At 31.8% G+C, this 14608-nt stretch overlaps 1 protein-coding gene across 1 annotated transcript; it reads right to left on the bottom strand.

Moving 5' to 3' along the window:
• Positions 1-9918: 9918 nt before the first annotated feature.
• On the bottom strand, positions 9919-13256 carry LOC149204488 (transcription factor bHLH95-like). Its single transcript, XM_089393301.1, has 4 exons — positions 13011-13256; positions 11725-12681; positions 10972-11499; positions 9919-10579 (listed from the first exon to the last, which is right to left on the bottom strand). Exons 2-4 carry the CDS (start codon positions 12121-12123, stop codon positions 10484-10486), a joined length of 1023 nt encoding a protein of 340 aa, XP_089249427.1. The 5' UTR covers positions 12124-12681; positions 13011-13256; the 3' UTR covers positions 9919-10483.
• Between the last annotated feature and the right edge of the window lie 1352 nt (positions 13257-14608).

Below are 14608 nucleotides of genomic sequence, written 5' to 3' on the forward strand. Positions count from 1 at the left end.
CCACCCCATCTGTGTAGCCAGTGCAAGAATTGATCTAATATATGAGTACCTTGCTACAAGAGCAAAGGTCCCCTCATAGTCAATTCCCTCAACTTGAGAGTATCCGTTGGCCAAAAGTTTGGCCTTATACTTCTCTATGCTTCTGTATACTGCATGCTTGACCTTGAAGATCCATCTCGAACCCACAACTAATTAATCTGTCGGTCTTGGGACCACTTCCCAAACACTATTCTTTCCAATGGATTTGTATTCCTCTACCATTGCATCAAACCATATAGGTTTCTATATTGCTTCCTTGAAAGAGGATGACTCAGTCTCTACAACCTCAGTCATTAGATCCATGTAGTCATTGCACCTCTCAGGTGACCTCCTTTTCCTCCACAAATTTTAAGGAGCTCCTACATTCTCCCTCGCATCCTACACAAGACTATCAGGTTCCTTGGTTCTTTTTCTGCCTTCTCTAGATGGTTCTTCTTGATTGGATGTCTCCACTCTCTACTCCTCAATTTTTGGTTGCTCCACAACTTCTTGAGGCTCCTCCTTTGGAGCTAAAAGCTCCTCTTCTTGTGGGATCTAAAGTTCCCTCTCAAGAGAGCACTGCATCAGTTTTTCCTCATCAAAATTTACATCCCTTAACACAACTGTCATTCTGAAGCAAGATAAGTACACATGGCAAACATGGCAGTAAATAGAGGCTCCAAAAATCCTGAAGTGCGACACATCTGACTTTCTCCCCTAGAAGGACTCTTCTGATGTAATCATACCAAAAATCCGATGAAGACTTTGGTTCAGCAAGTAGACTGCTATGTCACATGCCTTTACCCACAAATGTAGTGGTAGACCTTGGTCATGCAACATAGCCCTCATAGCTCCCACAACATTATGGTTCTTTCTCTCAGCCACCCCATTCTGTTGTAGGTTGTGGGGTGTTGTCAACTCTCTTTGAATTCCTTCTTTCACATAGAAATTTTTGAATTCATTCAAAACATACTCACCTCCATTATCACTCTTGAGAGCCTTCACCTTCTTGTCAGTTTCTTTCTCAACTAGTGCCTTGAATTCTATGAACTTGGAGAATGTCTCATCTTTCTTCCACATGAAGAAGATCCAACACTTCCTTGAGAAGTCATCAATAAAAATGACAAAATATTTGTGTCTGGAAGTGGAGGCTGTCGAGAAAGGTCCATAAACATCAGAGTGGATCCTTTCCAAGACTGCATGTACTTTGTTGTCTCGATCATGGAATCTGGATTTTGTGTAATTTCCTGAGATATATCCTTTGCATGCATCATGTTACTCAAGTGCTCCTTTAGGAATGCTAGTGGTTATTTGTTGCATAATATTCAAGGCACCATGATGAAAATGGCCAAGTGTTTTGTGCCAAAGTTCACCGACATCGCGGCTCTACACTTTCTTCACTTTACTTGCTTAATGCAATAAAACCTTCCATGTCTAGCTTATACAAGTTCTTCATGTGAAACCAAATCTTCTTCACCTGTCCTGTGGCTATGTGTCTCGGGAATGCTTTCCCTTTGCTGAAGATCGCATCATAACCACGGTCTTCCAAAACTCCAACAGAGATGAGATTTTTCTTTAAGTCTACAACGAACATGAAATCCTTGAGTTTGATAGGGTATCCCAACTCTCTATAAAATAAGACTGTATCAATCGCGATCTCATTATACCTTCTTTCATCCCTCATCTCAATATGCATACGGAGATCTTTCTCCTCTAGGTCACTGGAAAACTCTCTACACCCTGTCATGTGGAATGAGGCACTAAAGTCCAAGTTCCCCATCACTATGTTGGCCATGCATGTGATAAGGGTGAAGTCAAGCTCGAACTATGAAGCCAAATATTCACTTGTTTCTCCTTCTGAGGTCTTCTTACTTGAATTTTTGTGTGGAAACTTCGTGGCATAGTGCCTGGATTCATGACAATTGAAGCATTTAATTTTGGACAAATCTTTCTTCTTCCCCCTTGGTTGGATTCTAGTTTGGTTTGAGATTTCTTCCCTTTTTCCTTCTTTCTCTTTCCAACCAATGCAAAGTTTTCTTCATCCTCACCCTTGGATGAAGTTCCATCTTAGGTATTCTACCCTATTTCCTCCTATACCAAATCAGACCATAAGCGTTCCTAGTTAGGTAATTTATGCCTCTCGTTCACTAAATCTTGGTAGCTATGCCAACTCTTGGGAAGACTTAGAACTGTTATTCTTACTAAGTAATCTTATGCAACATTAACGCCGACCCCTCCAAGCTCATCAAGAAATTGTGTGAACCTACTAAGATACTACAAAATAGTGTCATTCTTCTGCATCTTGATATTTCAAATTTTATCCTTGAGCGCCAATTTCCTGTGGTCGTTGCTATTTTGGAATAGATATATCAGTGCTTGCCACATTTCGTAAGGAGTTTCTTTCCCTTAGAGATTTTAGATAATGTGGTCTCTCCAGTATTACTCTCCTCGCCTTGGCTACATCTTTCTTCCATTGAGCTAGGTTTTGGGCATCAACTAATGTTGGTTTTGCAATGTCTGCCTTGACATATTTTAGCAATCCATTGTCATCAATAACCACCTCCATGTGATCCTTCCATGCAATGAAATTAGAGCTTCCTTCCAAGTCATACTCTAGTCTCAGCCCGTTGAAGGTCATCTTCCCAACTCTGAAGAGATCTTGCTACACTGAACTGCAAATTCAAACTTCCTGAGAAAAAGATTCAAAATTGTTGTTCTAATGTGAATCCGACTCTGATACCATGTAGAAATTATGGTGTAGATTTGCAACTACTGATGAAATTTTAATCAAAATCACAAGACACAGACCTACTCTATTTCTCTGCAAAATTCAATTCACAATTTAGAACATCAATCAAAAGCATGCAAAGATAAATAACACACATGCACACAATATTTTTCCAGGGGAAAGAAATACGTTAAAAACCACTTTTCTTGCTTGCATTAATTTGATGAATAAATATGTATTACAATTGGTTTGCTCAACTAAGCACAACCTACAAGTCAATAACATATCTCTCTGCTCACTGAGAAGCTCTGACCTAGACTTAGTCAATTTCTGCCTCTTCTTGAGCCCCTATTTCCTTGCGAAATTCCTAAGGAAATTAGGCCCCTATTATTTATGAATTTCTTGCAAAATGATTGCGCAATTTCCAAGGTTGATCATATGACTGCATACAGCACTTGTACACTCAAGACTAGTCTACAATTGATGTTACATTGCCTTGGAATCTCCACCACAGTCGGGGAACTCAAATTATTTACATGCACTAGATATTTTGGGTTGATTGATCAATTAACTACATGATCACTGAGTTAGACTGAAGTCCCACTACACAATTGAACTTCCACTAGTTCCTCCAATAGTTAGAACTAGTTTAACTGAAAACAACTTAAAATAATTGACCTTGATTACTACAAATTAGCAATCACACATGCTTAACTGAACTCCAAGCCGTCTAACTTGAATTTATTGAGTACACTAGGTGACACAAGAAATGTCACACAAGTTAACTACATCCAAGTTATTTGTTGATGTGGAAATTCAAATTTTCTCAATTTGACCAAGGCAAAATCAAATTGAGACTTTCTTGCCACATTTTTCAATAGTGTAACCTAGGTGGATGGGAGAACAAATCATGATCCCAACCACTCAATTTGCTAACTTATGAATTTGAAATTGAAGGACATGGAGGTGGTCCTTGATCCACTTATGTGTGCACGGGTCACAAAATTATTTTTATATAATCTCTCCCCCAGGGGATGAGTTTAAGTTGATAATTAGATTTATGGTATATATATCTAATTATCAACTTAAACTTAGCCCTTGGCGTTAGGTTATTTGAGAAAACATGTAAATGTGCTATGTTAAATATTATGAGGTCCTTTGTTCATTCTCCCTGATTAAATTGTGTCCATGTTAGGGGTAGGTGTGGTGTACCTAATGATTATAGTGGTAGTAGACATGCTAAAAAAGAAAATTATCAACTCAAAATCAACAAGAAGGCCCAAATTCATTACAACAAAGCTCATCATTATGCTAAGAGGCACATTCTACAATTCAATATGAGGAGATGTGCAATTCCTTTTATGGTCAAATTAGAGTTGACATGTGCTCCTTTTAAAATAAAAGTAAAATATTTACTAAATAAAAAACAATACTGACTATAATAAAAAACAAATAAATATACATATTTGGTTAGCTTTAATTAAAAATGCCATGACACATTGCACAGAGATGTGCATTCTACAACATAGTATAAGGGAGATGTGTAATTCATTTTTTGCTCAACCTGGAGTTGACAAGTGTCCATTTTAAAATAAAAATAAAATATTCACTAAATAAAAAACAATGTCAACTATAATAAGAAAACATAAATATTTATATGCATTTGGTTGATTTAAATTAAACATTATAAAACATCAATAACTCATTCTCAGTATGCTTACTCAGTTCATTGTACTTGCTAAATTTTCTTTGTAGATTGAGCTCATGGTGTTCCTTGCGAATTGTGCTATCTAGTATCCATGCTTCTCCAAAATATATTAGTGCAAAAGTAGTGACATATAAAAATATATCACTTTGTTTTTTTGTTTTTATCTTAAGTCAATATGTTACTCTACCTTCTATAGGGCACAATTTCTATGACAAATAGAGTTCGATAAAGTTGATTAAGTTGAAATTAATAAGTAAACATACACAATAATATCAATCTAAAAATATTGTCCACCCATTTGAACATATTAAATCTGAAAAGATTGTTTTTAATGAAATCCAACCTTTAAAGTAGTGATTTATAATTAAAGCTGAGATATATAATAATAACGTTGTCTTTTAACGTTATAGTGACGATGTTGTATTCTAAGGTTATAGTATTGATTGGATATATTGGATATATAAGATATTAAATAAATATATAATATATGGGATATATATATCTATATATATATATATATATAATTGGAGGTAGCCATTATGGGAATAAAAGTTGGTTTGTAGGTAGCTACTATGTTAATGGATGGTGGATTTTCGTAAGATTATTTGTTATAGTTTCTTTCTCAATGGATCATGGGCTTTCGTAAGATTATTTGTTATAGTTTTTTTCCTATTGAGATTATTTGTATCACCTTCTTTAGAATTTTATTTTTTTTAGAATTTTGAAATTGATTTTCAATATATTTTTTAATAAATTTTAATCTTTAAAACCTAAATTTCTATTATTTTTTAGGTTTTGGATTTTTAGGAATATCTATCATTTTTCAACTATAAATATAATCATTCTGAACATCCTGAACTTCAATCATAGGATTTGTGCTCATTCTTGTTTTGGATAATATTTCTAAATGAACATGAAGTTCTTAAACTCTAATCATCCTGAACTTCAATCATAGGATTTGTGCTCATTCTTGTTTTGGATAATATTTCTAAATGAACATGAAGTTCTTAAACTCCAATCATATGGCCTATGCCTGCTCTTGCCTAGTTGAAGTTTAGATAATGAATTATACAACAAACATCCAGTGAAATTGGTTATTGCTTCTGCCAAATACATTAATTTGTCTGGGTTAAGTGTGAGAACTTCTTGAACTTCAATCATAGGATTTGTGCCTACTCTTGCTTTGGATAATATTTCTAAATGAACATGAAGTTCCTAAACTCCAATCATATGGCCCGTGCCTTCTCTTGCCTAGTCGAACTTTAGATAATGAATTATACAACAAACATACAGTGAAAGTGGTTATTGCTTCTTCCAAATACATTAATTTGTCTGGGTTAAGTGTGAGTGATGGGTAACCAATACTTAATTTCAAGGCGGATCCTTTTAAGTTAAATATTCAAGGAATTTTGATAATCATTTTCTTTTGTTAACCTATGTAGATTTTTATGGAAATTCCATAACGCTTTTCTTTTCTTAAAAAGTGTAATCAATTTTTTTAATGTTTTTTTTATAAAAAATTTATAAGCAATTATAGAATTAAAAGTCATATTAGTAATTTTTTTTGGTTAAAAAATGTACAATCAATTATAGAATTAAAAGTCATATTAGTATGAGAATTATTAAAGAATTTAAAATGAAAATAAAGAAAATGGAGGTTTATAATAATATAAAAGTTATAAAAATAAAAATAAAAATATAAGTAAAAAATATGAAAGAAAAAATAGTAATATATGGATTATAAAAATAATGAAGTAAAATAGAAACTTTAAGGATAAGTATAACTCAAAGATAAAAATATATAAAGAAGAGAAACTGTAACATAAAAAGGGAGAGGACTAATAATACCATATAAAATAATAAATGATACAAGAACGAAAGTAAAAATAGTAAATGAGTTAAAAGTAACCATAAATAAATAATAGACCATAAAATTAGTTTAGAAGATATTAGGGAGAAAGAATAGGAAAATGTGTTAAAAGAAAAGTGGAAGAATGTAAATAGTGGAACATAGAATTAATTAAGTAAGAATAAAAATATAGAAAAAAACAAAAATAATAGAATGAAGATGGAAATTTATTTCCTATTGTGCTTAGGACGATAAAATATAAGGATATAGAAAAGTGGTATAGTAAATATAGATTTATGTATAAAAATGTGAGATTAAAATGAAAGAAATTAAAATTAAAAAGAAGTAATTTTAGACTCTCAGGTTTTGGTATCTTTGAAAAGTGGATTATATAGGTAAATAAAAAACCATATGCAAAAAGCAAGGTTTACATGCAATTGGTGAATATTAGACAATATTGAAAGTATTGAGATATTGAAGAGATTGTTGACAATAAAAATAACAATAACAATGTCCAAATTTAAAGTAACATAGTAATAAGAGTATAACGTTGTCTTGATAGAAATATAAATCAACATGGAAATTGAAATTGACATGTACAATGAAAATCATGTACATTAATTGATAGATTAGTCTCAAGAAGAATAAGTGGCATCTATGTATGAAAACCATGTAATGGAGTCTAAATCTTGACAAAAAGATTTAAAAAAAAAAAAAGGTGCTTGTCTTTTGGACATAACATGCCAATATGATTCACTTGGCTACATATTTTAACAACATTTCAGTGGACACATAGAGTGAGTGAAAAGGAAAATGAACACCAATTATAGTCATTATCCTATCAAAGCTCATGAATACAAATTAGTTTATTAACGTCTAAAAATACCATTTATGTCTTTTTTACCATAAAAAAGTAGGTATAGATGTGCAAGTAAGTAGAGTTTTTTAATTCTAAGAAAACTTGATTTTTGTGTATGATTTCAATGTATGTTTTTCATTATTTCTATATCAACACACGTAGAAATTCAAATGCACACCAAAATCAATGTAGTAGAATTGAAATAGAAAAAAAAATAAAAATTATATTGAATTAGAAAGTGAAATTCACATGTACATTGAAATCAATGTATTGATTTCAATATACATATACTGATAGAGTAGTCTCAAGAACATTATCATTGAAACATCAATGAAGATGTTGAGATATTGAAGTGATTTTTGAAGTAAATGAGAATAAATATGTGCGTATCTAAATATGAAAATTAATAACTTGAAGCAATATCATACTAAGAGGATAGCCCTTATCTACATAAATAAAAATTGACTTAGAAATAAAGATTAAAATTAAAATTGACATATACACTAAAATCAATATATTGATTTCACCTGCATTGATGAAGTACTCTCAAGAAAAATAAGTGACACTGCAAACCATGTGATCAAGTTTGAATATTTACAAAAAAAAATTAGAATTAGAAAAATTCCATTTGCATTTGAACATAATCTTCCAATATTATTCATTTGGCTACATAAATTAACAACATTACAATTGAAAATACCGAGTCATAATCATATTAAAGCTCATAAATACCAATTAATGTCTATAATTATCATTTTATATCTCTTTGAGAATAAAAAATAGATATAAAAGTGCAAGTCAGTGGATATCCATCATTCTAAGGAAATTTAATTTTTCTGTATATATATTGATTTTGGTGAACATTTTTCGTCATTTATAGATTAATCTAGAAATTGACATACACACTTAAGTCAATAAGTTAGAATTTAAATAAAAATAAAAATAGAAATTGATAATGAAATGTAAATTCAAATTGAAATATATATTAAAATCAATGGATTGATTTCAATGCAAATTTCTTATCATTTCTAAATGAATGCATCTAAAAATTCATATGTACACTGAAATCAATGTATTAAAAATTGAATAGAATTTGATATATAAAAAAAAAAAATTAAAATTAAAATTTACATAGAAATTGAAAATGAAATAAAAATAGAATTGCATATGAAAATTGTAAATAAAAGTGAAATCTACATTGAATAGAAAAAGAAATTGGATGAAAATTGAAATTGACATATACATTGAAATCAATTTGTTTTGTCATGTACATTGAAATTGTTGCAATGGTTTATGTGTACATGCAGTGATTTCAATGTACATTTTTCATCATTCATCATTGTTACTTTATTTCTATTCAGCTTATTCCTCATATAATTCTTGAAATATACTTTTGAATTGTATACTCTATGTTTTCAACAAAATAAGAAAACTAAGTAAATTTAAAATGATCATAAGAATTCATCTTAGACATATATATAAACATAATTTTTATCATTTACAGATTGTGTCCCCATGCTAAAAATTGAAAAATTGAAGAAGATAGATTGACATGATTCAATATATTTATCATTTCATTTTGTTATTATCCAAAGACTTCATCACTAAACATTGCTACTTAGTTATTATTTGGGTTCATAATGGTGTAAATTTTAAAGGTTCATATTCATCTCGAACATGTACTGATACATATTGATGATCATCTAAAAATTTCAAACTATTGCTTGGCACTAGAACAAACATAAATCCATCAAACCACTGCTTGGCACTAGAACCAATGTAAATCCACCTTAACTATAGATCTATCATGAACAAAGAGGAATCAAATCCTTGGAGGTGCAAATCTTTCATCATGATTTTTCACTTTAAAAGAATGTTTAGGATTTGATCCCTCTTGATACATGATAAATCCAAAGTTAAGATGGATCTTTGTTGACATTACAATCCAAAATGAGGGAGATATACAGTTCCTTCCATACTTATTATAAAGTAGGCCTATAATAGTAAAATAAAATACCAATAATAAAAAAATATTTCACTCTTAGCCATAAATTAAATATTTCTTTTACTTAACATAATTGTATATCTAACCATATAAATAATTGTATATCAACTTTATGTAGAGAGATAACCAAAAGAAAAATCATATTAATTAATATACATGTTAACTAATATATAATAAATATCTTAAAATTGAGCAATTTAATATGAAATTTATATGTAGCATTTCAAAAATATTAATAACAAAAAAAATCAATATGTAATATAAATTTAGAGATATATAGAAAATGACTTCATATTGATTTATTTTAATATGTACCATAAATAAAATATTTAACTTATATGGAAATTTTTTTATGGATTTAAAAATGTTAAAATCTTTTTATGGATCTAAAAATGCAATTTAAATAACTAATAATTGTATCTTTGGAACATTTTATTGGCATGTTCATATATATATATATATATATATATATATATATATATATATTCAAAATGAAAAAAATATATAATATCTTTCATATTTAATATAACTTTTATATATATATATAAACTTTGAATTTATAAAAAATCAAATATTTTGAAATATAAATATTAAAATTTGATTAATACTATATCACTTACAAAAATTAAACAATTCTTACTAACCACCTCAAATAAATTCAATTAAAGTTTTTTAATAAAAGTGATATATATAATTATAACAAAATAATATATGATCAAAATAACAAAATATATTTATGGAATAACCTCTCATACATTATCCATATATATTAATATATAAAAGATATTTAAAAAATACATAAATAATTATTTACCATGCTCCGGTGGAGCTTTTATAGCCTTTCTCGTGCATATTTCTCCTTTCGTAAGAGTACATGATACTCAACACTTCAATGTACACAACTCCCAGAGCTTTTCTTTTAGAGCCATGAAGATACACTCCTTGATTTAAGTTTATGCTAGTGCTTGCAAAGTTGAGGTGGCTCCTGTTAGTGCTTGAACAGTTGAGGTGGCTCCTGTCCTCTCCCTTATGAATCCATGAGACCATTATGACATGTACATTCAAACTCATTTAGAGCTGAAATTGGCATTGCCAATTAAGAATATGCCACATAAGCCACACCATTTTGCACTGGAAAATTTAACACTGAATTTGCTGATATTCATGTGCGATTATACAAAGCATATTAATTTTCAATCACTACTATACAAGCTGGCATAGAAGTTTCTGCAAATACCTGCAAGAATCTCAGCATAAATTTTCTCCAAACTGAATTACTGTGGATCCTGCAACGATAATTAACCCTAAAGCTGTGATCAAGAGGAGAGATAAATGACCAATTCTCCTGCAGCAGATCTGAACGTCTCCTCGCTTGACTTTGAATCCAAAAACTGATCTCCAGTATTGACCATCTGCAACATATATACCATCTATCTATCAGTTCACTTCACTGCTCAAATCTTTTTTGGTGGGGGATTTGAACGTGTACATCAGCTTTACTAGAACAAGCCTGTAACAAGTGGAATGGAATCTAGGTGAAGAATAACAATTCCTCACTTCAACCATCCCAACTTGATCTTGTTGACAGTCATGAAACTTGAATGAATGGAGACTTATGTGAATCTATTACCCATGAATGCATGGAAATGAAATTTGAATGAATGAAATATATAAACCTGTGACCAAATAATATATTTAAATCTCTGGCCAAAGAAATTTGAATGAATGTAATAAATCAGTCTGTGTCAAATCAATCTATGGAACTGAATTGGGAACTAGTGAAGTCTGGCAGCAAATTATATACCGTGTGGGCTTGGGCATGGATCATGTACATGCTCCTACAGCTATCTGAGGAGATATGAGCAGTCACAACGTCCACCCTATGTTTCTCCAAAGTGTAAAATATTGTAGTGAGCAGGCCTTGCTTTGGTGGGCTGCTGCAGATCATCATATGAGCATCGTTTCCACACACACTCAGCACGACGTTTGGGGATGACCATGTTTGGAAAAAGTTACAGTGGTCAATTGCAGGAGAACCAGCAGAAATTGTTCTTGAATATTGCTTACTGATCCACGGTTCGAAACCACTGGAGGTGCTGCACTCAGGAATTAATGGATGGTAAAAAACAGGAGTCTCTGATGAAGATCTCATGGCAGCAGCTGAGACATGGTGCTGCTGCTGCTGCAGCTCATGGAAAGTGTTTGATAATTCAAATTCCAACGTCGTGGCAGCTCGGGCTTTGTCTAATCTCTGGTTTTCAAGAACATGTAACGACTGTTGCAGGGTTTTGATGTAGCTGATTGCTTCCTCCACTATGGTAGATTTGTCCGCCTGGTCACAAATAACAATCACTATTTTTCCTACTCAGAGCACTATCTTATTCTGACAACTTATTCTGAAAATTGTAAAGTTCAGAAAACCCCAACGCAAATTAAATACTCTAACATGTAACGCAAACAGAAACAGGGCCAGGCAAATCTTGGATGAAAAATACTTGAAAAGAATTAGGGAATAAATAAGTTCTTGGTGGAATTCAGAAATTTAAGAGGCAATTACCTTAGCTGGTAAGTGTGGCAAAAGGGTATGGAGATTCGAGAACATATTACGCATCTTCTTGCGCCTCTCGCGCTCAGTCCAGATGTGAATCCCCTGATCCTCAGGCCCTATACTTTTCATTAAAGAATTCCCAAGACCTAATTCTCTGATATTCAATGCCTGAGCAGATTGCTTAAGATCGATTGATTTAGGTTCTCTGCTCTTGCAGCAGCCATGGGGAGCCTGATCATGATCAAGATCAGGTTCAGTTACAGATTCCTGTCTTTTGCAGTATTCCATATCATTACCGAGAAAATCAATGTCCTGAGCAATATTTATGCTCTGTAGCCTACACTTCTCATGATCTTGTTCTCCTGGATGATAATCGCAGCCATTACAATTCATGCCAAACTGGGCCATGATGGTTTTTCTACAGTATAATTTTCACGCGCCAATGGGTCTGAGCGAAAAGGGGCTAAGTTGCAATCATGAAGAAGCCAGGCATGGGGGATGGGATTCCTATTCTGAATAAGCCTGCGCCACAAAATTACAAGGCGCGTGCAGCAACAAAGATTTGTGTGGGGTGAATAAGACGATCATTGGGCGGGGCCGCGGGCGCAGGATTAAGCCACGTCTCGCAATCATAATGGCCCTCCTTTGCTCGTTCCCCCTGGGGATTGAATTATCAGGAAATTACAGGGAAGAATGGTGGTCATGTTGTGGGTAATATTATTCCCGGCAGGTATTTGTTATTTGGAATTATGGGGATAGCTGCATGCGGATGCGCAGTACAAGTATGCCTTACAAACGCGGCATTTCAGTTGAATCCCCTAACAACAACACACGCTTTCTTTTTCAACCCATCAATTCATGCTTGACAGCCTTTTTTTTTTTTGCAGATTCTTCTTTCCTGAGCTTCCCATCCTCTTTCTTTGTTTTCTTCTGCAAACTCATTGAGAATATACAACAAACACAGAACTGGACATGGTACTCCATTAATTATATAGGGTTTTTCGAAGAATCTAAGCCAGAATGGTTTGGTAAATCATTTGTTTGGAAAATACAATATTTCTCAGAATTTTAACGATGAATCATTTGTTTCAAAAATACAATGTAACTAGATGATTTGTGATATTTATGAAATAATTATATATAACTTGATAATTATGACATTTATGAAATAGTTATATTGAATATAACAACCATGATGAATATTTTCCAAATTACCCGTTCTCTACATATTCTCAATTTCAGTTAAAAAATAACAATTATATAAATTTCAGGACTTAAAAAGAAGATTTACTCACATTAATGATGGCCTGAAAGCTTCCTTTTCAACTTAATCGATCCTTGACCGCCATTAGCAGAGCTTCACAGTATTTAAATGAATACTTACATGCTGCTGCTAATTGTAAATGTTACAGTAAATTCTTCCGGTTGTTGGAAACAGGAGAAACCAGATTATTACTGTCGATTCAAACTGGATTAAAATCTTTGAAAATGTAATTGCAATGCAGAAAATTTAAAATATAAAATCGTTGTCAAAATTTTCACTCAAAAATATGTTTTTCTGCGCGGCTATCATTCCCTCGTTTTACTCCTGGAATTCTGTTTTCGGTAATGATTATATTTGACAATTACGGCAGGACTCTTTGAATTTCAAGGGTCCTAGTAACTCTGGAACGAATAATTCTTATGCTGCAATCATCAAGCAATTGCTGGCGTTACAGTCAAATAATACTCTACGTTTAGGGTTTCTGCGTATCCACATTTAATAAATAATTTCTAGGCCATATGGGAATTCCCGTATATTTGAAGAACATCCTTCTGGGCTATAAAAATTAAATTAATTTTATGTACTGTATTTTATTTAGAAGTAGAGTTAGAAACAAGATTCTTTTATTATTTTTAATTTATTGTAGGGTTAGAGTTTACATTTTCAGTTAAAAAAAATGATAATTAAATATTTTTATTATTGTTAATTTATTTTAAATATTTTTATTATGTTTTATTTTATCCCGTAGTTAAGCTTAGTTATAAGATTAAAAAAAAATATATTGGAAAATATGTTTTTTTAATTATTTAACTTAGATTAATTTTGTATTACAAATAAAAAATCAATTGGTTTGTTAATAGGAAATATATATATATATATATATATATATATATATATATATATATAAACAAGTTTGAGATTACAAAAATCAATTAAAATGTTTTATAATACTTATTTAAATTAGAGTAAAAAACAAAAAAATAAAGTACAGTAGTGATAGTTCACAGGATAATGTAGTCTACATTTGCATCTTAGTAATGAAAACATTAAAACAAAGAGTATAATGAATTGTTGGGAGAATCGAGGGTGGCAGCTTCCTTGTCTTTTTCTAGTGATGTGGAATTCTAGGTTTGCCAGTGTCATAGCTAACAATAAAACTTTGCTATCTAATCTCTTAACTTCTTGTTGCAAGGCGTCAATGTAGAGAAGAAACTCCTCTTGTTTTTCATTTATCTCAACCAATGCCTTACTCATTATAGTTTTTATCTGCGAATACAAATCCATTGTTTGCATCTATTGGGTTTGTCTCAGTGGGTATTTCCCGTAGAAGGGATCATTGCTTGACATTCTCCTCCACCTTTATATTAGACATAAATCTATGTTCCACCTGCGCTTCTTGTTCTATTGCATCCATTTCCTCTGAAGTCAAGCGAGAGGGGTGCTCCTGGTACTTGCTAATAGAGACCTTCATGTTGGATTGTCCACATACATGAGGGAGAAAGTATATCCTTATGGGACCCTAGATGGAGTAACCAAGGCCTTGGTGAGGCATGATGAAGGACATAGTAGGGAATGAGAGATGAGGGATAAGGTTGCTTGACAAAGAGAGATGAAGTGACTGATCAACTA

Source organism: Pinus tabuliformis, chromosome 1_2, assembly GCF_031772625.1.
Source record: "Pinus tabuliformis cultivar Carrire ecotype Pingquan chromosome 1_2, CPIR1, whole genome shotgun sequence".
In the NCBI taxonomy this organism is placed as follows: Eukaryota; Viridiplantae; Streptophyta; class Pinopsida; order Pinales; family Pinaceae; genus Pinus; species Pinus tabuliformis.

Coding starts and splice junctions, on each gene's coding strand:
- LOC149204488 (XM_089393301.1), bottom strand. CDS start 12,123: ATGGCCCAGTTTGGCATGAATTGTAATGGCTGCGATTATCATCCAGGA. Junction 11,500..11,724: donor TGCCACACTTACCAGCTAAG/GTAATTGCCTCT, acceptor ATTTGTGACCAG/GCGGACAAATCTACCATAGT. Junction 10,580..10,971: donor TCCATGCCCAAGCCCACACG/GTATATAATTTG, acceptor TATATGTTGCAG/ATGGTCAATACTGGAGATCA.